General features: G+C 44.4%; 1 protein-coding gene across 2 annotated transcripts; it reads right to left on the bottom strand.

Annotated features, from left to right (window-relative positions):
* Positions 1–1590: 1590 nt before the first annotated feature.
* On the bottom strand, positions 1591–23299 carry ZBTB34 (zinc finger and BTB domain containing 34). 2 transcript variants are annotated; one of them, XM_032418736.1, is made up of 3 exons: positions 20471–20597; positions 20242–20358; positions 1591–4961 (listed from the first exon to the last, which is right to left on the bottom strand). In XM_032418736.1, the coding sequence occupies exon 3, from the start codon at positions 4949–4951 to the stop codon at positions 3437–3439; it is 1515 nt and encodes a 504-aa protein (XP_032274627.1). In that variant the 5' UTR covers positions 4952–4961; positions 20242–20358; positions 20471–20597; the 3' UTR covers positions 1591–3436. The 2 variants fall into 2 exon arrangements, with proteins under 2 accessions (XP_032274627.1, XP_032274628.1); XM_032418737.1 differs by lacking the exons at positions 20242–20358; positions 20471–20597 and adding an exon at positions 23256–23299.
* Between the last annotated feature and the right edge of the window lie 896 nt (positions 23300–24195).

The following is a 24195-nucleotide window of genomic DNA, read 5'->3' as shown; positions in this document are numbered from 1 at the left end:
ACAACTGTTTAAAACCACAAACATTAGTAAAAGTATAAAATCCTTTGTTTTCACAGTTTGTAGTAACAGGTGAAACACCTAGAAAGGACGCCGTCACTGTCTTCACATTGTCTACGTATTGGGAAAGGTAGCTCAAGAAGAGACTCAATTATGAACAGACCTATATGAATTCAGGATATGTTTTGCTGTAAAAGATTTCTTCACATATCACTTCTATCTTAATTGACTTTTGCATTTGTTATAAATGAAACATCTAACCTAAAACTGTACAGAAATCGGGACTTTGCTTTCCAAAAAGAGTTGCTCTCAGGAGTTACACAGCGAACTTCGTCTGCGGAGACGTGAAGGGACCTTCGGGGAGAGAATGTTTCTGTTCTGTGGCCATGTTCATCCTCCTGGCACGTCCTCATGTGACAAGGCACAATTAATTGCTGCTGCCTGATCTGAATGGAGTGAACCTTCCACCCGCCACGCACACTGAGAAGCACGACGGCGTGCTCGCTCAGAGAGGCTGCCCAGCTCTGCGCCGGCCTCCGCTCTGCCTCCTCGAAGCCCTGTGGAACCTTACAGTACTGGGTTATGGCTTGAGAATTCATTCTTAACACTGCTAGCAGTGGAAAGGGTAAAGTGTTAGCAACATGAATGGGAGGCAAGTGGAACTTGCAAGATGTGGAATCATGGTTATTAGAGAGAAACTCAATCAATTTTCTGCCCCTTAACAGTCCCATTACAATGTTTGAACCTGAACTGTACAATCAAAGCAATGTATAGTTTTGTCAAAGACAATTTTGGATAAGTCACTCTTTGGTAAACTCAAACCAGTTAAACAAATTGACAAATACAAAGAACTCCATGTAAATAAGGTTAAGACGGACACGATGACAAGAACTAGGATATTCGAGGTACCTGCCCCAAGTGCTCTCCCCTCCTGACTTGTCTCATCTATCACGGAATGCTCTGGAGACCCCTCAGAAGGCCCCAAGCCTGAGTGAAAAGGAGGTTCCTTCCCTGAGCCTGACCTCTCATGTCCTTGATTTGGGCATTTCTTGTCACAAACTTAATTTGTATCACCACACAAATTTTTTGCATTTAATTCTTAAAAAGAAAAATCAAAACCAAGCTTACTCATGTAAGGAAAAAAAAAAAAAAATCACAAACATTTACCTGAAACCCCAGAACATATTTAAGTGGGTAAACACTTGGGGTCCAGCCTCCCCTTGAGGCACGCGGCTTTGACAGGAGTTGAGCAAGTGCTTCAGGGAGAGAACGCACCCCTTACTTAGGCAGTTTGACAGGAAAAGGCATACTATATACCCGATTTAGCAAAAGCTGCTCCTCGGGAGCAGCAGGATTAGAGTGTAATCTGTCCGTAGTAACACTGACGTGTGGCGCAGCGGCTCACACGGGAACAGAGAGATCCTGTGTGCTGAAGAGATGCTACCGCGCGGCTCCCACCCCCGGGGGCTATCACACACAAGGGCCTGAATGATTTTCTTTTCTCAAAATAACAGAACGAAACAAAACAAAAACCTCCCCGAAACACCCCGCCCCCCCCCCAGGCCCCCACCATTCTTGGTATTTTAAGAGCCAAAAAAGCATGGAAAACCAGCAAACGTCTATTTTTGTATTCCTTTAACTCCTAGCCTCTGAGGTTGGTCTTTTTCGTGTCTGTGTTGCTTTTAGGTGGTTTGTGCTGTTCCCCTGTGGAGACGCACGGGCCGCGAGTCTCAGGGCCAAGGTTGTCGGGCAGAGCTTCCGCGGGCGCCGTCCGACTGCTGACAGACTCCTCCGGGGGAGCGTACGGTACCGAAGAGATCTCGGCAAGCCCGTTTGGTTTACTACGAGCACACGGGTAAACAAGATACAGAACCGAAGACATCTCCTAAAGCGCTCACAAAACGTTACTCAAACAGGACTCAGGCGTGTTCTCATACAGTAATGTGTTTGCCAGCACATGATTTTGAGGTCTCTCTTCAAGCTACAAACTCAAGAGAGGGAAAAAAAAAACCTGTAATTCACTATGACCATTAGATTTCACATTTTCTACAACTATACTGACCTAAAAGATACAGAACATAGAAATAGCACCACGTGACCAAAAAAATGGTGACACACACAGATTTGGTGACACACAGAGTATCGTAGAGGGCTTTTCGACTGTTGGTTTCTTTAAGCAGGAAACACTGAGAGTGGGGGAGCCACTGCTCTCGTTAGCACACACAATACTAAGATAGAGATATTGCTTGCAATTCCCATAGAGTATATCTTTACAAAAAGTACAAATTCCAAGTTCTGCAGTTTCCCTGGGAACTGCATGTAGAAAAGTTGCTGTGCACCTGAACTAGCTGTTTGAAAAGAGAGAGAGAGGGAAAAAAAACAAAAACAAAAACAAAAAAAACCCACAACACTGCTTGGAGAATTTTGTAGACAGAACTACAAATCCCTTTCCTTTAGTGCGAGTACTAACTCATGGTAGAGTGATTCGATTTAGTTACCTGGTATGTATGTTTCTACAGTACGGAATGAAGGTAGATTCGTAAGCCAGTAAAAACATTGAAAACCACTGCTCCTTTGGGGTTGGCTAATATAACACTACAATATGTAAAAAGGTCAGCACCACGGGTCATCCAGCTTACCTACTGGACAACAAACAAAAATTCCAAACGGTTTCCAACTAGAGTTGAATACATTTTATGGCATTTGGTTTATGTACTTGTTATGAAGCAGAGCTATGAACACTGTGATTTGCTTTGCTTGCTTTTGGACACAATGATTAATATATATGAAAACCTATTAACATTCTTTTGTAAGGGAAATAAAGGGGCAAAACCCTAACATCAGGTAGGGACGAGACAGAGTCAAAAGCCCTGTTCACATTGTATTAAATTATATATTCCTCTTACATTCACCTCAACCAGAATAAAATCAAATTTGAGAATGTATATATACTATATATATAATAATCGCTTTATTATATATATATATATAAATTGTCTAACTACCCCCTAGAAGTAATTTTAAATTAGAAAAGGTTACCCATTTGTATCGGCTGACGGCATCCTGGTCTCTCTCCATGGAAATGCACTGGTGCCAGCGCACACAACGAAGAGAGTATGCCTCTTGGCAGAGAATGTAGGGTCACCCAGTTGGCATAGCTAAATCACTGGCAGATTTTGGATTAAGAGTTCAGCCAAAGAGGAATACTGTCAGCCTGTGTTTTCCCTGGATACGTTGCCCTTCATGCTTTGAGCTCCTTGGGAGAGGGAGGGCGGGGGGAAAGGATAAACACAATGAAGTGTTCCTTCCAGAAACCTTAGAAAAACTGCCAAGAGACCGAGAGATTTCCAGATGGTTGGGAAAACCAAAGATTACAACAAAGCAAATCACAAATATGCATTGATTAATGTGCTTTGTTTGGGTGCACTTCGTTACCATCTTAATCAGGAGCATCAGACACTGTGTGAATTTCCATCCGGGAATCTAGGGCCATCTCTGAGGCCGATGCATCATTTTCCAGTTTCTGTTCCATGTACACATCTGTTCTCTCGGGGGACTCGATGCGACTCCTGACTTCGGCGACGCCGGGGTGGTTTTTCCGCAGGTGCTGGTTGAGGGTGCCTTGGAATGGAAAGCACTTGCCGCAGATGTCACAGCGGAATGGTTTGTCGTCAGTGTGGCCCCGGATGTGGTACTCCAGCTGGTCCTTGCGCGTGTACTTCTTCCCACAGAACTTGCACACAAACGGGGTGATGCCCATGTGGAGCCGCATGTGCCTGTCAAGGCTTCCTTTCTGGTTGAAGGACTTCCCGCAGTAAATACAGATCAACCTCTCATTGTATGGGTACCAGTGTCCCCTCGCACTCCTCTCCCGGGGGCTGCTCTCGTACCCGGGGTTATTCACCATCGCCTCGCCGTCGGAACCCTGCACCAAGCCCTGCAGATCACTGTGCAGGTGGACGGACAAAGCCCGCTTTTGGCGCGCGCGCCCTCCTCGAAAACAGCTCAGCATGGATCTGGACGGGCTGGAATTACTCAAACTTCCGAAAGCTTCGGAGACGCTGGCGGGCTGTGAGGCTGCTTGGGAATAGGAATAGGCATGCTGCAGCACGGAGCCGTACGACCCCACGTTCACGGCCACAACTTGCTCCCCGTCCACCATCTCCGTGTGGTACCCGTCGTCCCCCAGCGAGGAGCTGTCGGAACAGCTGGGCCGGTCCGACTTCTCCATCTTCACTTTCACCTCGGTGATCTGGCTCTCCCTCACCAGCAGGTCCCCTTGCTCGTGGTCCCCCTCTATCTGAATCTCGTACTCGGAAACGCTCCCACTGCTCCCTCGGTCCGAGTGCCCTTCCTCCTGTAAGCGGCCGCGCAGAGCTTTGCTGGGCGTAGTCTCCATCCGAAGGTCGCTGCTCGTGGTGGGCTGCCGTACCTGAGAGCAATACGGAGGGGAGATCTCAACCGGGTTGGCAAAGAAGCTGCCGTCCTTAACTCCATTACGACTCTCGGTTGTCTCCTCAGCGCCGACAGTCACGGAGTCAACATCTCCAACACTGATTTTTGAATGGATGCTCTCCAGGATCTGCGTGCACTTGTCAATGACGCACTGCATCTGAAGAAAGCTGGCGGCGGTCAGAAAGCTGACAACATCCTTCAGCTGCAAGGACATTCTTCCAGTGTAACAAAATGACAGCAACTGTTCAAACACATTGGGATTTTTAATCACGGATATTGACAAGCCACTCATGGTACTTAATGCTGAATGGTCCCGGAAATAGGGGGAGCTGGCAGCGAGGACGGCTTTGTGGGCTCGGAATGGCTGACCCTGAATGTGGACAATGATGTCACATAGTTTCCCCTGCAGGCGGAGTTCGTTTAGCTGGCTCAGAACAGTGCTGCTGTACTCGGGCACATCAAACTGAATAAAACTGCTGCTGTCCATTTCTACTGACATGAAGCGCAATCTGCAGAAAGAGAGAGTTTCATAATTCACCAGTGACTCCTCACTCAGTACAAGTGGCATAAACACAAGCTTGCAAAAATCACACCACCACCATCACCACCACCACTGCAGCTACTGGGCCTCCGAGGGTCGACCTGGGCATTCTTCCTCTTGCTTATTTTCAGTCTTTCACTGGTCTTGGTCAATTCACCTAAAGTCAGATAACCTAAAGATCCATCAGCCTAGTGCCCCAACTGCCTAACGTTCATCTTCATCAAAATTATAACATGTTATAGATAGCAGGGCCTTTTCAGCTGATTGAGAATTTGGTATCCTCTTAGGAAAAATATTTCCCTGTTTCACCTACTTCCGAGGATTTGGAATACTTTGTAAAAAATACGCCAACTCGTCTAAAAAATGTTCTGCCTTATTAGTGTGTTTCCAATTGGTGTTTTTCAAGCAGACAGCACACGGGATACACTGAATGCAGCTAAACCCTTTTTAGCTTAGAATCTGAGTTGTCTTGATGTGCGTTTTTTTCCCCTTCAGTTTTGCACACCTTTATATCCTTTTGGGTTGGCAACTGACCCTTTCAGTGAAGAGCTTTAGACAGGACAAGCACCAAGAGTGATGGACATATCACAAGCCTATCACTGTCCAGCAGTGCTCACGGCGCGCGCACACACCTTGGACAGGCTGGCTGCCCTTCACAAGAACCCAATGCACCAAACTGCTCATAACCATGGAAGTGGATACAGCCCAGGCTGCACTCTCTAACCAAAACACAACAAAATCAGATCTAATAATTATATTTTAGTGGTTAAAATTCAACCAATAGAAATTTAAGCACCTTCTGAACAAGCACTGAATCAAAGAGGAAATCAAAAAGGAATAAAACTATTTAGAAAAAAAGAAAACTCACATCAAATCTGCAGCAAGAAAGATTCAGGAGTAAAGTTTAATTATGTCTTCAACTTACTTGAGAATGCATCCAAAAAAAGAGATGGATATATAGGGGATAAAGCAAACACAGGAATGTGTGGAGCGCAGATGGTGGGTGTATACAGGTGTTTTCTGTAAAATCCACCTTTTCTGTATATTTGAAATTTTTCAAAATGAAATGTTGAGGATTTTGAAACCATAAATTTTAACAGGGAAAGTCAGTGCCTTAAAAGTTTTTATCATTAAACAACAAAGAAGAAAAATAAATAAAATCAAAGAGGTCAGAAAACAACCAATTAGACCCAAAGAAAGCAAAAAAGTAATGAATACAGAACAGCATATAATTGCAGAGAAAATTTAAAATGATAAGACACAACAACGTGCAATTAAATCTGACGCCCGCAGGAAAGGATCAACCAGTTAGTGTGACTAGATCACACCAGAATTTTTTTTATCATGTCAGAATCCGAGTTAAAACATTTCAGTTAAGGAGGAACACTGTGCCCTTATTTATCCTAGATTTATGATTGAAATCAATTTGAAATCTGTACGGAACGGACATATTTTTAGAATAACATAAATTGGCAGAATTAAATAAAAAGAAACAGAAGTGCCAAAGCATAAATGATCTTCAGGCCGTTCACACTGTTTTAGATGCATGCTGAAACATTTAAGGCATCTCAAAAAAAAAAAAAAAAAGAATTAAAGCATCTCAATTTATATGGCATAAATCTGATACCAGAAGATGGTGAATAGGATAAAGAAGACGACTGTCAACTTTACCTAAGTAAACAGATTTTAAAGTCCTCAAGGAAATACTCGGAAACATAACCTATTAAAAGAATAATATATTGTGACCAAATGTAAGGATGGCTACATGTTAGGAAATGTATAAATATAATCTGCCACATCAGTAAGTCAAAGGAGAAAAACCATATGGCCAAATCAAAACTATGCCAAAAGTGGATTTTAGAAAGTTAAATGCCTTTTCAAAGTAAGGAAAAAATAGGAAGAGAATATTTTCCTAATGTAATAAACAGTACCTACTGCAAAGCCAATGGCGACATCATCCTTAGAAAGGAAACATCGTATCTGCATTTCCCAAAATGTATTTAGGAGCACACAAGCCCATGCGCTAGACTCAATGTCCCTACCTCCTAGGGATTATACAATATATTAGGGTAATAACCCACCTGAAAAGTCCTGCAGACAAGAATTCTATTTAACTCAGCAGTTTGCACACTCATTTAAGCTAATAACCCACCTGAAAAGTGCTGCAGACAAGAATTCTATTTAACTCAGCAGTTTGCACACTCATTTAAGCGTGTAACTCTTCTCTCAAGGTACACATATAAATATTCCCAAGAACTAGTGTTCCCTGGTGCACACTCCAGTGAACACTTTCGTAGAGGCATTCCCGTTAGTCCCTCGGAGGACACAAGGTTGTCTGCCCATCACTTCTCTTACTTAACATTGTTCTGGAAGTTCTAGCCAAAGCCACAGACGAGAAAATTAAGGCACAGAGCCATTAAAAAAGAAGAGGTAAAATTACTATTCAAGGCAGACAGGACTATTTACACAGAAAACACAAGGGAATCACTGGAACAAATCTGTTTAGAAGCAGGAACTAGCAAATGAAGCGTTTCAAAAATTACTCTACATAAAAAACCAGTTAGGTAAGATAATGACAAGTCACAACCAACAACAGTAACAGAAACTATAAAATACCTGGGTGATAAACAAAAAACAGGATCTACAAGAAGAAAACTGTAACACTTTAATAAGGACAAAAACATGTATAAATGAAGATACATATCACGCTTCAGAAAGATTCCATGCTATAGACACTTTCCCCCAAAATTAATTTATGACTATAATGCAGTCCAATGAAGTACTTCCTTATTAACTTCACAAAATGATTTTAAAATTCATCTTAGAACACTGCTGTCCAACAGAAATATAATGCCAGCCACCTGTGTAGTGTTTTCTAGCAGTTCCATTAACAATAAAAATATTAAAATTTTATACATTTTTACTTAACCTGGTTAAGTACTCTAATAACTCATTATAATAACTAGGTTATTAGAAAGTTAATGGGACCTTTCACATTTTTTTTCATACTAACTCTTGAAATCTGATGTGTCTTTTACACTTACAGCACATCTCAATTTGAAATAACCACACTTAAGTGTTCAACAGCCACATGTGGCCAGCGGCTACCACACTGTGGACAGTGTAGATCTAGAAGAATAAATACTGAAGACATTTTAGAAAAAAAAAACACCACAAAAAAACAGCCAAACATACAGATGTCAAAATGTATGATCACGCTAGACTTCACTCACTGTGAGTATATGCTGTCTTCCCCGCACCAGGCACAAGGGGTCCAGGTGAGCTCAAATTCTCTTGTTATAAACTATGACAAGGGCTATGAGATCTTTTGTAATGGGGGGCGGGGAGGTGCTGCAGACAAAAGGAATGACACAAAGAGAGGAGAGCCTGAGCAGGAAGGAAAGAGGTGTTAGAGAATTGTGGTACAGTTGGGGGAAGGAGCAAGGGGAAGGACAGAGGCCTCATGAGGCTGTCAAGGTAGGTGGAAGTCAGACCAGATGGGCCCTGTGGGCCATTTCCAATCAGTGAAAAAGTAAGAATTTTTGAAAGCGAGGCTGCTTGGATAATACGAATATATAAAGTTAGAGCCCTTCTCCACCACATACCCCCCAAAAAAACTTCTAGAGAAGGTCTGACTAAGCACACAAAGACAGATACCAGAGGGAAAAACAGAGATTTAACCACAGAAGACCTTTTACACATCTAAAAAATGGCTTTTGACCAAAAACAAATGAACAAAAGACAAATTATGAAAAATACGACGTATATGGTGAAGAAGTATAAAACTCTTATAAATCAATAAAAGCAAATTTAACAATTGAAAAATGGGCAAAAGACTATGAACAGATGCTTCAAAAAAAGAAATTAAAATAGTCTTGAAACACAGATAAAGTGCTTAACAACATCAATAAACAAACAAATAAAAATTAACATGAGACACAATTCTTTCTCAAATTGGCAAGATTTAAACCCAGTTGGTAGTGCTATAGGGACTGCGGCGCTCTCCCGTACTCCTGGTACGCAAGTATGACAAGAGCCTCACGACAGGCATTTCTCTTGACTGCACACTTCTCTATCACGGATATAGGCTCAAGAATTTATCCATAAGTATATTCAATTACAATAGCAAAACAATGAAAACAACCGAAATGTCCACCTTCTTGGAAATTATTAAAGCACAGCACACCTATATACTGAATACTATGTCATTATTTAAACTGATGTTAAGGAAGAATACAAAGTTAACTCTATAAAATGCAAGCCCCAAGAGGGCAAGGATTGTTATCTGTTTTATTTTTTTTTAAAGATTTTATTTATTTGACAGAGAGAGACACAGTGAGAGAGGAAACACAAGCAGGGGGAGTGGGAGAGGGAGAAGCAGGCTTCCCGCGGAGCAGGGAGCCCGATGCGGGGCTCGATCCCAGGACCCTGGGATCGTGACCTGAGCCGAAGGCAGATGCTTAACAACTGAGCCACCCAGGCACCCCTTTTATCTGTTTTATAAACTATCATCCAGATTACTGCCTGGCACATAGTAGACACTCAATAAATATTTGCTGAATGAATATGTAATAACATGGCAAAAAATCAGGTAACAAATCAACTACAGATGAGCACAAGGGATCTTTACGGGTGAGGGAAATGGTCTAAAAGTGGGTTATGGTAATAGCTGTATAAGGTCATAAATTTACTAAAGATCACTGAACTGTACACTTAAGATGACCAAATTCTATGATATGTGAGCTATACCTCAGTAAGGCTGTTTAAAAAAATCAGGTAACAACAAAAGTAGGATATTTCTAAAATTATGTATGTATATACAGATATTAAATATACATACAAATACTAAGAGATATATACAGAATGGTTACATTATGTAAGATTAAAAATGTTTTTACTTTCTTCTTCGTACTTTCCTGTATTTTCCGTACTTCTAACAGTGAACATTTATTACTTGGGAATGACAAAAAAAAAAAGTAAAACAAAAAATGTCTTAAAATCCCTGCTGATGATAATTTGACAGACGCTGCTGGTGGGGTGTAAAATGAGCCAATACTTTGGAGGGCATTTTAGTGACGTCCATTGAAATTACAAATGCACATGCTCCATGACCGAGGAAGTTTAGCCCTAGGAATTTACTACAGCACTGGACAAAACGACAAAAGACTTGGAACAGACTACATGCCCATCAGGAGGAGCGTGGTTAATAACTTGCGGGACATCCATATTTAAGACTACTGTACAACCAGAAAAAACAAACAAGGAAGCTCTTTTCATATTGATGAAATAATCACCATGGTATATTGCTGAAGGAAAAGGGTGAGGTGCAGAAGCGTATATAGGTGTTTGTATAAAGCACCGTGAAACACACACACACACTGCTGTGTCAATATATACACGTCATGGATATGCGCAGACTATTTCTGGAATGATGCACAAAAACAGATAACCTCTACTGCCTCCAGGGTAGCTGGAAGCCCTATTAGCTTTCAATGAATCTTTTTAGACATATTTCTAAACTATCTGAATATATCATTAAAAATAAGTAACATTTAGGGGCGCCTGGGTGGCTCAGTCGTTGGGCATCTGCCTTCGGCTCAGGTCATGATCCCAGGGTCCTGGGATCGAGCCCCGCATCAGGCTCCCTGCTCGGCGGGAAGCCTGCTTCTCCTTCTCCCACTCCCCCTGCTTGTGTCCCCCTCTCTCGCTGTGTCTGTCAAATAAATAAATAAAATCTTAAAAAAAAAAAAAAAAGTAACATTTAAAAAAAATTTAGGATACCTCATCCAGTTTTTATTTTATTTTATTTTTTAAGATTTTATTTATTAAAGAGAGAGAGAGAACATGAAAAGGAGAGGGAGAAACAAGACTCCCCACAGAGCAAGGAGCCCACAGTGGGACTTGAAATCCCAGGACCCTGAGATCATGACCTGAGCTGAAGTCAGCTGCTTAACCAACTGAGCTACCCAGGTGTCCCCTCATCCAGTTTTTAAAAGATAGGAAAAGATCATATAAAAATCGTCATGAATTTGGAGTCAGATCTGGGTTCAAATGATACCTGCTTTCCACTTGTAAAACTTGGGTGAGGTACTTCATAAACTTTCCAAGTCTCAGTTTTCTTATCTTGAAAATGGGAATAACAGTCCTTGCCCTCGTGGCTTGTTATGAGGAATACAAGCATGCAGAAGTAGGAAGCACTGGGGCGCCTGGGGGGCACAGGCGGTTACGCCGGACTCTTGGCTTCGGGTTGTGAGATCACAGCCCCACCTCGGGCTCAACACGGAGTCTGCTTAGGACCCTCTCCCTCTCCCTCTGTCCTTCCCCCTGTGCTCAAACATGCGCGCATGCGTGCTCACTCTCTCCCTCAAAGAAATAAATAAGTAAATCTTTAAAAAAAAAAAAAAAAAAAGGTAGGAAGCACTCAGCACAATGGCTGCTAGGCCCATAGCAACACGGTTAGCTATAAGAGACTTTTTTTTTTAGGGGACAGGATGGTGGCTTTGAAGGCAGACTTGGCTATGAATCCTAGCTCTGCCACTTTCTGATAAAAATAATAACAATGAACATTTAAACAGCCATATGATCTTAGACAAGTCAGTTAACTTTGATTTCCTACCTAGAAAAGGTCTCAGAAGAACTACTGCCCAACACAATCGCAGTCATGATTAAATGAGGGAAATTCATGCACTGAATGTGTATAAAAGCTGACATAAAATGAGTACTTACCTCGTGCTAAACACCTTATATATATTCATTTGACCCTTTTATCAACTCTGTGAAGGAAATACTATGATTGTTCCTATTTTATAGATGAAGGAACTGTGGAAAAGCAGTTCAGATACTGCCAAACTGTCCCACAGTTAAAAGATGAACTTAGTCTGACTCGGGAGGTTGTGGCCCTAACTACATCAGACTGCCTTCTAGAAACACAGATACTGCCTGGCATGACACAAGGGTGTGTAAACAGTGACTCTGGGAATTAAGGGGCAAAAGGAAGGTGGGCTTAGGCTTTTGAAAGATGCACAGTCCTGGGCAAAAACCAGCAGAAAAGAGCAAACAAGGAAGCATTTCTGAAATAGTCTACAACTGAATCTAGCTTCCTGGTGAGGCCTCCTCCTCCTCTGCGTGGCTTTTTATCTTCTCAGAAGAAAAGCAGAGAACTACACTTGAAAGAAAATCACTGGAGAGAAAAACCAAAGACCATGATTAACACCTAAGAGAGGGATTCCAGTTTTCTGCAAATGAGAAGGGAAGTGCTTCACTTTCCTCTCCTTTACATTAACACCTCCTTCTGGCTGTGACAATGAGATTCAAAGCCCTCTGCCTAGAGCTGCTAACAAGCAACACTCCAGAGTAAGAGGCTTCTAAAAGTCTTACACACAGGGAATCTGCAGGTAACTTCAGCCCTAGGCACGTTACCAAGCTTAAAGGAGCAAAAGGCATAATGAATCACAAGTTCTACACCCAACAACCTGATTTGTCAGGTCTAATGGTCCGGGGGTAAAGTAAGTCAGAACCTCTTCAAGAGACAATCAAGTTCACATATGATCACCCACTCCTCTAGATCAGCAGTTTCCCAACATGGGCTCCTCACTGGTTTCTTGTAGATCTTGATTCCTCCCCTGCACAGAATGTCAGTGGGCCTACACTTAACTTAGGTCAACGTTTCATTAGTTTTATCTTTAAAATAAAATATATGCACACAAACTTCAAATCCTAGTACAGAAGATATAAAATGAATAGCAAAGCTCTTCCCCAGTTCCTCTTCCCAAAGGTAATCACTGATAAGTTTTCAGTGTTCTTTCAGAGAAAATTACAAACACGTATCAGCATAAATTGTTCTATATTCTGGTTTTTTTGGTAATGTATTTAATACACCTTCAAATCTTTCCACATCAGCACAAACTCATCTACCTCATTATCTTTTCCAACTTCAGAGTACTCCATGGAAGGCTGTGTTACAATGTACTTAACCAGGCCCCAATTAATACCCTAAACAGGAAAAAAATTTAAATAGCCATGCTTTTTCCTCCAAGCAGAAGACTTTGCTGGGATCATGGGCTCATTTCTACTGATACCAACTGTGTCCCAAAGGCAGTGGCAGCTACCCTCACCAATAGCACATGAAGTCCCTGTCCCCCCATAACTGCCCATAATGAGCATTACACCTTTTCACTTTTGCCAGACTGATCAGTTTAAATGGCATCTCATGGTTTTGAAATGCTTTTATTTAATTATAAGTGAGGCTGATCATCTTTTCTCATGTTTAATGGCAATTTGTCTAAACTTGTCTTGGAACTGTCTGTTCATATCCTTTGCCTGTATTTGCATTTTTTATTGAATTGTCAGAGCTCTTTGCAAATTAAGGAAATTAGCCTTTTGTCTTATATACTGCAAATATTACATTTAATTGCAATCACTAAATGGCATACTGGCTGGAAATTTAAATTATTTTTCTACATGTATAGGAAATATTCAATTTCAATCTTCTGCATGCACAAACCAAAGGGAATTCAAAGACAAATAAGGCTCCCAGTCTTGCAGTTTGATATAGGCTTACCGCAGATTCCTCCCAACTCAGATGTGGGAATGAAAATCATTTTTGATAATGCAGAGAAGTGATTTATATATTAGTTTTTCATCTCGACTAAGTTTGCAGCTGCTTCAGAAGACAGTAACGAATTTAATTATTCCTCTCACTAAATACATCAGAATCAGTATTCTTTAACTCAGCAGATTAATCACAGGTCTGTCACATTATATTAAGCAAGAAGCCATCCCCAAACTAGATATTTCCATTGTTATTTTCGAATTTAAAAAACAAGCATATATCAGCTGGACGTTTTTCTTCGATACCATTAATACTTTTTTCTTTCATTAATACTTATTTTAACAACACTTTTTCCGCTTGTTTGTTTGTAAAGACTACACTCTGGATAAGAAGGTGAAATACCTCTTTATTTTTTTTATTTTATTTTATTTTTTTTTAAGATTTTATTTATTTATTTGACAGAGAGAGAGACAGCGAGAGGGGGAACACAAGCAGGGGGAGTGGGAGAGGGAGAAGCAGGCTTCCCGCCGAGCAGGGAGCCCGATGCGGGGCTCGATCCCAGGACCCTGGGATCATGACCTGAGCCGAAGGCAGACGCTTAACGACTGAGCCACCCAGGCGCCCCGGTGAAATACCTCTTTAAAAAAAGCACACGTGGTAAGGACTTAGTTGCAGGGGGCTGCTAGTTGTCAGCTCCTCAACCTGTTCATAGTCCTCTTCTGCTCACTCAACCAATGGACACACACACTTCCTGCTCTGCTAATGTCTTTAATGGGAGAATACTTTCAACCCCTGGAAGCAGCTTTCACCCCACACACAGCGTCTGCCAAGGTCGTCTGGTGAGACTCTGCCCACACTGGGAAGGACCACATCTGATGGGAGCGGTCCTGACACTGGTTTCCTTCATCCCCTTCCTTGTGGCCAGCCACCCCCACACAAGCCTCAACAACGATAAAAGGGGATCACTGCCACCTCCCACACCCTTCAGCCTTCTCCCTTCCTTGGGAAAGCCCACCATCATCATCATCAATGACCAACACCGACTGAATGCCTGACACAGGAGAGGCATGTCATAAAGGACTTACAGGCACTACTCCCCTGAATCCTCTTGCCCTCCCCCGAGGGAGGTACTTTTACCCCTATTTTAGAAATGAGGAAACGGAGACTCCAAGAGGCTAACTTTCCCAGGACTGTTGCAAAGTCTGCCCACCTACACTTCCGACACAGTAACTCCTGATCCTTGTCTAATTTACCGTCGGGGAACAGCAGGACCAGCAGAAGTCAGGAAGAGCTGAGGAAAAGGCAGGATGAGAAGAAAGCTTGCCCTAGGTTACATTCCTGCCCTAGTGTGGTGGCCAGGGAAAGGGACAGGGACAAGTGGTAAACGTCCCCCTAATGCTGCCAAGGGCTCCTACCGCTTCTGTGAGGAGGAAGGGGATGGAGAAGGGGAAGCAGGGGGTGTTTTATTAATAGCCATCAAAATTACAAATGCATGTCCCCGGTGACTGGACTGAACAATTTCAGCTCTAGGAATTTACTACAGCACCTTCTTCCTAGATCAAAACCTCCAAGAGAAGTAAGGGCTTTTGGGGGGTGGGGGGAGGTCCCAGGTGGCTCTGCAGCTGAGGAATAGTATGCCTTCCACCTGCACAGCTTTTCCCCATCAGAGCCCCTTACCCTGGCAGGCACGCATGCAAAAGCAGGGGGAGCGGCAGGCAGAGTGAGAGAGGGAGAAGCAGGCTCCCCACAGAGCAGGGAACCCGAAGTGGGGCTCGATCCCAGGACCCCAAGATCATGACCTGAGCCGAAGGCAGACGCTTAACCGACTGGGCCACCCAGGCACCCTTACCCCCTTTAAATAAACAGCCATCTTCATGCTACAGCCTCAATTAATTAGAAACCACTGGCCTGAAGCTCAAGTAACTGGTCCTTTTGGTGTTTAAAGGTGGAAGTCACAGAGCAGACGCTGCCAAGACACAGGTTCAGCCCAAGTTCAACAGAATGCTAAGCAGCGTTGAGACTGGTGTTCAAAAAGCCAGAGCAGCCTGGGAGGGGCCATCCAGGACTGACCAAGCACCGAGGCCAGCAGCAAGGCCAGCAGCAGGCCAGGGGTAGGCCAGAACCACGAGGAGTGCAGAAGGAGCAGGTTCGGGAAGAAAACGGATGCACGCTGGGGAGTGAAGGCCACTGGGCAACCAGAGAAGGGAAGACGTTTCCACAGCGAGGCACTGTGGCCACAAGCCACAGGGGAGAGCCACACTGGATGACCTGTGCACAGGTCAGCCTGGGATGCTCCTCCCACAGACCTGAGGTCAGGAGAGGGGTCCTAGAGATAAACATGCATGTGTGCTCTGAAAAGAAAACTAAGATCCGATGCAAGAGCACGTGACAACGAGGCTTAGTTAGTAAAGCTGCTTGAAATCTCCGCAAGATCCCACCCAAAAAAGCTACAGAACATCTCACCACACCCATGCGTCAGGACAAGACCCTGTTCTGAAATCCAACACGGGAATCTTACCCCTAATCTGGGTTCCAAAGCTCACTAAGAACAAATGCATTTTACCTGAAGGAGCTTTAGAATAAAAAAGCTACTTCGCAAAGACAGCAAAGCCACAGTCTAGCAGACAGGACTGATCCTGACAGGGGCGAAGAGATATACCAGTTAATCGATACTCTGCTCTTCCTTTCGCCCTGCTCCTCCCACTGAGTTTGAGCAAAAGGTTGAACAGGTAACGACTGCCCTCCCACATGACAACGCTAGATGCTCAAAGGAAAGAAAATACAGTTAAGGGAAGCAACACGAGTCTTCAAAGGTGTTGCCTGTTTACCGATTTCTTAGCACCAGGGAAGGGAAAGAGGGTCCTATTATTTTCCATTTAATGCGAGTATGTTCTTATGACAATATTTTTTAAGACTTGACTTTCACCAAAAATTAGCTGAAAAAAAGCATGGATGAATTTATTTATAATAATGACATAAAGGTCTTTCCAAGCATGACAGAAATCCCAGAAGCCACAAAGGCAGAGACCAATACATCTGACAAATAGGACAAAAAAATACCCTTTGCAAAACCCAAAAGTGAATGACATATTGAGGCAAAATACATGCGCATTTGACAATGGGCTATGTTCCAAATTCCTTAACTTATATTATAAACCAATCAGATTGGGATGACACAGAAAATCCTATGGAAGAAGGTGCAAAGGAATTAACATTTCACAGAAAAAAAAAAAGACAAATAACCAAAAACACATGAAAATATGTTTAGCTTTCTTCATGACTAAACACATGTGAACTAGAGAAAGAAAAAATGAGATACCAGTTGTGACCCATCAGATTTGCACATATTTAAAAAGAACTGGCAAGTGTAATCCTAAGGGATAACCTGGTCAGATCGATCAAAATGCAGAAGGCATTCACCATTTGGTCCACCATTAACTGCTAAGAATCGATCGTACAAATATACAGTCCTTACAAAAGTATGTTAGGATATATGTAACAAGGATGCCCACTAAGCATTTTTATTTGCTATAACAAAAAAAAGAGAGAGAAGGAGAACTTCAAAATCCATCAAGAGACTGGCTCAAAACAACAACAACAGAAACAAAAAATCAACAATGAAACACTACACAGCCATTAATACGGATAGATAGATCAGTATGCTTCAATATAAAAAGCATTCTATTACTTAGCCCAAACCAGCATGATAAAGAACAATTATGTATGCATATGTGGGATTCTTTTCTTGTACTTTTCTTAAAAGAATAAATATACAGTGCTGTATCCACTCTGGAAAGAATCACATGAGACTATTAATGTCAGTGACTTTGGGAATGAGGATTAAGGACTGGGGAGAGGGAAGGGAAACAGGCTTCATTTTATACTTTGAATGTCTTATCACATAGCTGTATTATTCTCACCAAAAGTTTTTTTAAGACATGTGTGAGAGTCTACCTAAAAATATATAATTTTGTAAACCAAAGAATCTAGAGAAAGATAAGCTGCAAGTGGATAATTAGTGTATCAAGCAGACAATTATAGAGGCAGAAACAAAGAACTATGAGGAGCAATGACAAGACTGATTACTCTTGACCAAAAAGACTTTTTTTAAAAAATCAAAATAGAACAAAGGAAAGCTTCCTGGTGTTAGTAATATGTGAACAGGGCTTTGCATTTCAAATGGAACAGAAAGAACACTTCAAACAGAAGGGATGGCAGGCGCAGGGAATAAAGGAGTGAAAGGTGTCTGGAGTAGTGGCTGGGGCCCAGGTTCCAGGGGTGACAGGGCAAAGAGGAGAACCACCGTCGGGACGTGGAGGGCCTTGAACACGAGATTAGAAAACCCTAACTCAATACTGGCAGCTGCCAACTTGAATACGAGTCCAAAGAAGGACTCAACAGGACTTGGGAGACTGCAGGATGCTATCCATTCTAGGAGGCAAGTGAGTTCAGTCTCAGACAAGAGGAGTCTGGGTTGCCCACTGGGTATCTGTGTAGAGCTGTCTGACAGGTAGTGGGAAGGGGCGGGCGAGGGGGGAGCTGTACGGAAACATCAGATGCTGATTTGGGAGTAACCAAAAATTGTACTGAGAACTGATCTGGTAAGATGAGAGAGGAAACAGAAAGAAGTTTAGCTGAGAGCAGAAAAGTTTTGCTCTTTGCTCCTATGAGAGGTACTCGAACATGGTCACAAGAACAAGGTAACACCCACACTTAGCCCTCTCCTCAACACAACATTTCATTAATAAGGTTCTGCATCGGGCGTTCTGTTAAAGCTGTAAGGGAACCGAACAATGAAAACCAGAATGTAGACTAGTGATAACTTCCCGCGCTGCTAACCCATTCTGAAGAGAGCCTGAAGATGAGAGAGGGGACACTTAAATGCCATCTGGGCAAACACCCACATGGGCTTTGCAGTCCCCTCTACAACATTCTTGGGGAAAACCCTGGAAGTGTTTCCCCGTAACAACAACTGGAACAAAAGCACAAGCATAACATCCAAGCAACTGGCAATGTGCTGCTGAGCACACACTCTCGGCCGTGGGCTGAGGGCAGGGACCGTGCGCCCAGAGCCCAGCACTGTGTCTGGCAGAGAGAGGGGCTCTCCGCACACGTCAGCTGACTCAACCCGAACCAAGCTGGGGGCTCAAAATCCCCGGCTGCCACCATCGCTACACCCCCAGCTCTCAATTCTTCCTGCTGAAGACCCAAGACCATCCCTTCCAGCGGCTAAAATCTAGCAAAGTGGCTCATCCCCATGTAACCCATAAACACTCTAATTTGCTCCGCTTCATTTAAAAATATCCAGTGACACTTCTAAGAAAAGAAAGCAAGGTTACAAATCTGGTAGTGGTTTAAGGCACCAGAGGTACCCATTATTCTCAATCAAGATGCTCACGATTCCAAACCCAGATCTGCACCTGCTAGATTCAGTCACTTGCGGACACCAGAGCCACAACTCAACCTCGGCTTCCTCTATCAGGCACGGAAGACCTCAGATCTCTAATTTCCATTCCATACAAAAAGTCATGAAAAAGACCACAGATGGAAGCACTAGGGACAGCAGGCATGGTAACAGCAGTAACAACTATATAAAAATAACTTTTCTAGGTATTTCTGCCTGGGTCTAGATCAAAACTAAACTTGAGCTGTCATGAATTACAATCTAATCCTTTAGAAAGCAGCAGCCGAATAACACCAGGGCTGCATAAAACATTCTGGTGCTGCTGAAACCCAATGCACGAAAAAAATAAATAAAATGGCATTCCGTGATGGATATTCATGAAGCACTCATCCTAATTTAAAAGAAAACAAGTCTAGAGTTCTTACTGCATTAATTCATGTGAGCCTGAAAGAACATTTTTATCCAAACTGTTAAGATTTCCTACCAAGGCGTTAACATTCTCCAAGTCTGCTCAGTTACACTAATTCTGAGAGTATGGTTTGGTTTGACAGTGGGGTTTGTCTTTCAGTCAATGCAGAACATCAGAAGCTTCTTCCGAGCTGTCCTGATGGGTAGGGATGGCCTCTTTAACCTCACCTGCAATGTGAACGACTAATAGTTACACTCCTACTGTGTACCACATGCTAAGGAAGCTCTTCACCTATTCACTGAAACTTCATGACAACACTCGGACACAGACAGTGCAACTATCCCCATTCTACAGATGAGGAAACAAACTCAGGGAGACGAAGAACCTTTCCCAAACCAAGGTCACTGCCCAGGATTTGAACCTGGATCTGTCAATACCCCGAGTGGGAATTCTTATCTCCGGTAAGACTTTAATTCAGGCACACTGGTGAGATGCAGGGTTTTTACTGGTGCCGGACTCTTACTGATCTTTGGGAAGAGAATTCTCATTTAAGGATGTATCATTACACCAACACAATGATAATTAAGGGTTTACACTGTGTTGTACTTTGAGTAGTTTGCAGCCATTTTTCTGCATGATGTCCTTTCTGTCCAAAAACATCTCTTTACCTCTGTCTATGAAGCGGGTAAATAGATGTTTCATGAATTCATCCCAACTGAGAAAGGTAGATTTCAGGTAAAGGAATGAGTAAGCTTTCTTAAGGCCAAGAACTCAAAAATGTCCATAAGTGGCATCTCATCTGCTTACTGCTGGCATTTCCAGGGACACTGGGCCTGGGAAACACAAGTCCCCCCTCTTAGGACAGAAGGATTAGAAAAGCTCACCTTGAATTGCTTTCTTCCGTGAGGTTTTCCGTGCCATCAATATCAACCAGAAAATAACCATTAGATATTAAACTGCATTCAGTTGATGACCTTCACTAAGCTAAATTCAGCAGTCAGCTATAAAACATTAAATGGACACAATTAAGTTTGAAAAAACATGAAGCAGAATTTCAACTAAAGTAACATGAAAATGAATGGGAAGAAAACATTCTAGATTCAGGATACTGACATTTTCAACAAGTGCTTCAACTGAAAGGATCCAGAGACATGTAGAAATCCACAACTCATTTCTCCACCTTGACAAATTTATACCTGATGATGATGAAAATGTACTGAGCAGTTAATAGGAGCTACAAACTCTGCTACCTCCTTCATATATATATATATATATATTTTTTTTTTTTTTTTAATTTTAAATCTCTTAGCAACCCTATGAGATGGATTTTATTATCCCCACACTATAGATGAGAAGACAGGCTCAGAGACATTATACAATTTGCCCAAGTTCACAGGCTAGTAAGTAGCCTTGCTGGGATTCAAACCCAGGCCTATCTGATTCCAAAGCTGAGATTCTTTCCCCACAGTCTCCAACAGAAGAATTACATGACTTTTTTCTTTCCCATAATCAAAAGTAAACTTTTTAATCTTTCAAAGATTCGTTTTATGCTCTGTGTACTCTAAGAATGAAAGCGGAAAACATCCACTTTGAATGGCAGCATTAGACATAAGTGATATATAACAGAGAAAGCTGGTAACTAATAACAGATTCCCCTTTAAAAAGGAGGGAAATAAAAAAAAATTTTTTTAAGTTGTTTACCAACAAGAATCAGGAAGTATTTGAGTATCTCTTATAAAAGTCCGGCTACCGTATTAGATACCACCAGGGCCCCACAAGAAGTATTAAGACACCATGCCCTCAAAAAGCTCCCACTCCAGCTGGGACAAGAACAAGTTCAATAACCAAGGAACAAATGCTGAATCCTGAGCTTTAGACTGTGAGTGCCACAAAGGCATGGGGGTAGGGCAGTCAGGGAACACCCTCTGGAGGAAGTATATCTTCAGCAGGGGCTTGAAGGAAGTGAAATGGAGAATTTACATAGAGAAGAAAAAGGAGGCCAGCACTTCAGAAGGGGGAACAACAGGAGCAAAGCCCTAGAGGCAGTCATAAACTTGCTTCTGCTGAGGACAGACGGGAGAAGGAGAAGCAGGGAATAGGTTCAGGTAGGTGGGGAGGGGCCAAACCAAGGACAGTCTTAAAAAAATAGGGTGGGCAATGGCTGGACACAATGGGGCAGACAAGAGGACACTACTCAGTGCCATGGCCTGTTAGCTGATCTCCTGGCCCCAAGCCTCTCCTTTCCCCTCCTGCAAATTATCACAAACCACCCCTAGTCTCCTGCTGCTCACCACTGCCGTTAGAATAGTTTTAACTTTGGCCTAGTGTTCAAGCTCTTTCAGGAACAAGGCCCAACCAATCTTTCTTCCTATTCCCTTTCCTATATGAACACTTCTCTACAAGGAGACTGGTCTATTCCCCAACTCCATTGGATCACTGGGCCTGATTTCTCTTTTCCTATCTGAATCCTACTCATCCTTTAACAGCCAGCTCAAATCATGCCTCCTCGCTAAGCCTTCCCTGACCACTCAGCCTCCAATGACCTCCATCTCTCCTTCTTAATTCTACAGCACACAGCCCTGTCTCATCAATCAATTACCTTTTCACAGGTAAAGCCTCAGCACCCAGTGTAAAGCTGCTTGGAGGCTATGGGTCTTCCAATACTTTCCCCCACCACATGGAACAGCATCTTGACATTTAATAATCAAGCAAGCACTCAACTCTTTTTTTGACTTCCTATACTAAGTTTGGCATTAGCATAAAGGAAGGAGGGGGGAAGTGGGGGACTTCTGAAGTCGCAGACCAACTAAGAAGCTGTTGCAATAATCCAGATGTGAAGCAAAGAGGGCCTGGACTAAGGAACAAAGAGAAAATGGGCAAATATAAACAACAAAAACATTTTGCATGTAAAAACTCAGCGGGATGTGATTGACTACTACTAGGGACAAAAACAAGGGATGAAATATGATTAAGGTAAGGTTTAGAAACACTTCTGGGAATCATTTTAAAGCCTGTCTGAAACCAAGTGTATTAAGTGGCTAAAAAGTCCACATTTGCAAAAAGTCTTCAGTGAAACTGCCCAGTATCTTGACCCAGGGACAGCCCTTCCAATTTCAGACACATACAGACTGGCAGACCCACAAGGGTCTTTAGAGAGCTAATCTATAGTTTTTTATTAGAGAGCTAATCTAAAACCCTCACTGATCAGATGGGGAAACTGAGGCCCAGCATGGTAGAGGCTTGCTGAAAGCCTCAAGACAACTCCCAGACTAGTGCCGCCCTAAAGCACAGCCGCCCAGGCTAGAATGACACTGTTTACACCCCGAGGCTAACCCCAGCCCGGCCCTCCGTAATGGCAGGACCGACTGAGGGCGAGAGTGACCATGGAGACGTCTAGAGCCAAGCAGGACGCGCCGCCGCCTGTTTACCTGGAGAAAGGCGGTGGCGTGGGGCAGGGGGTCCGTTGCAGCCACCGGCAGGGCCGACCCCGCGGCCCGGCCAGGCTCTCCAGGGCACTCAACCATCCGGCCTCCCCGTACAAAGGGGGAGCGCCCCTGGGGGCAAGGCGCCCGGAAGCATGGGATCCCGAGACGCCCGGGGTGGAGGCTGGGGAGCCCGGGGCAGCTGGCCGCGCGCGACCCTCGGCCCCGCCAGCGGCGCCCGGACTCCGGGGCGAGCGCCTGGCCAGAGCAGGTGCCCGGGCCTCCCGACCCCGCCCGGCCTCGGCTGCAGCCCGCGCCGCCCGCCCACCCGCCGGCCCGCCGGACTGACCAGGCGCGGAGGCGCCCGCCCCGCCGCGCCCAGAGGGAGCCGGACAGCGGCCGAGGGCTGCCCCCGGCCCCGCCCGCTCCGCCGGCTCCTCGCCCGCCGCCCGCCGCCCCCAGCCGGCGCGCCTCACCTGCCGAGAGCGCCGCGCTCACATCGCCCGCCCGCGGCGCCCCCTCCGCCGCCGCCGGCGCCAGGCCCGTCCCCGCCGCTCCGGCTGCCGCCCCAGCCCGCGCCCCCCGCCCCCGGAAGCGCTTCCCGGCCCCGCCCCCTCGGCGCCAGCGCTTCCGGGCAGGCGCGGACGGGGGCGGTGGCGCTGCGGGATGAACTTCTCGCCGGGCCTCGGGATCCCAGATCCCGCCTCGGCCGCGTCTAGGAGCCTCGTGGCGGACGCGTGGGCGAGCGGCGGCCTTGGTCCCGACTGCGGGAGGGAGCGGCGGCGGCTTTGCGCCCCACGGCCTTCCGCCCACCTTCTCCTCGGCGCCCCCTGCTGGCGGGAGGAGGGCTCCGCAGCGGGGCGCGCCGCGGGTCTCCCGGAGAGGAACGGGTAGGCCAGGACCCTCGACCCGCCACCCCCGGGGGGCCTGCGACCACCGCTGGCCCAGCCCTCCCCTTCCGAGACCCTCGATCCCACAGCCCTTCGGGCGCCTACCCCTCACCCGAGCCGCGCCCGGCGGGACAGCTGAAGGCAGTAAGGTGCAGTGGTGACAAGCACGGGCCTGGGGACCTGCCATATCGGGTCACTTAACGTATGACCTTGGGAAGATTACCTCCCCCCCTAAAGCGGGAGATGAAAATTCTGAACTTGCGGTTATAAAACCCCTGTCGCAGAGCAGGCCTCAAAAAATGTGCATTTCCAGATCCTTGGAGACACCCCAGTGTTGATACTCGGCTGCGAGTGTGAGCTTGGCCAGCATTTTCCTCTCGGCTTTAGGCGAATTTAACCCCCTTTGAAGAGGTTTACCCCCTTTGCATTTTGGCGGATTCCTCCATAGTAGTGGCAGAGGTTCATTTTCCCTTTTCTGAATTTGTAATAAAAATAAACCAGGAGTCAAGATACCCGCTCTTCTTCA

This window comes from Phoca vitulina, unplaced genomic scaffold, assembly GCF_004348235.1.
Source record: "Phoca vitulina isolate PV1807 unplaced genomic scaffold, GSC_HSeal_1.0 scaffold21, whole genome shotgun sequence".
In the NCBI taxonomy this organism is placed as follows: domain Eukaryota; kingdom Metazoa; phylum Chordata; class Mammalia; order Carnivora; family Phocidae; genus Phoca; species Phoca vitulina.
The sequence above is the reverse complement of the archived record's forward strand: the minus strand, read 5'-3'. Positions and strand labels throughout refer to the sequence as shown.

Excerpts from the sequence above, each read along its gene's own strand:
- ZBTB34 (XM_032418737.1), bottom strand. The coding sequence starts at position 4,951 with ATGTCAGTAGAAATGGACAGCAGCAGTTTTATTCAGTTTGATGTGCCC.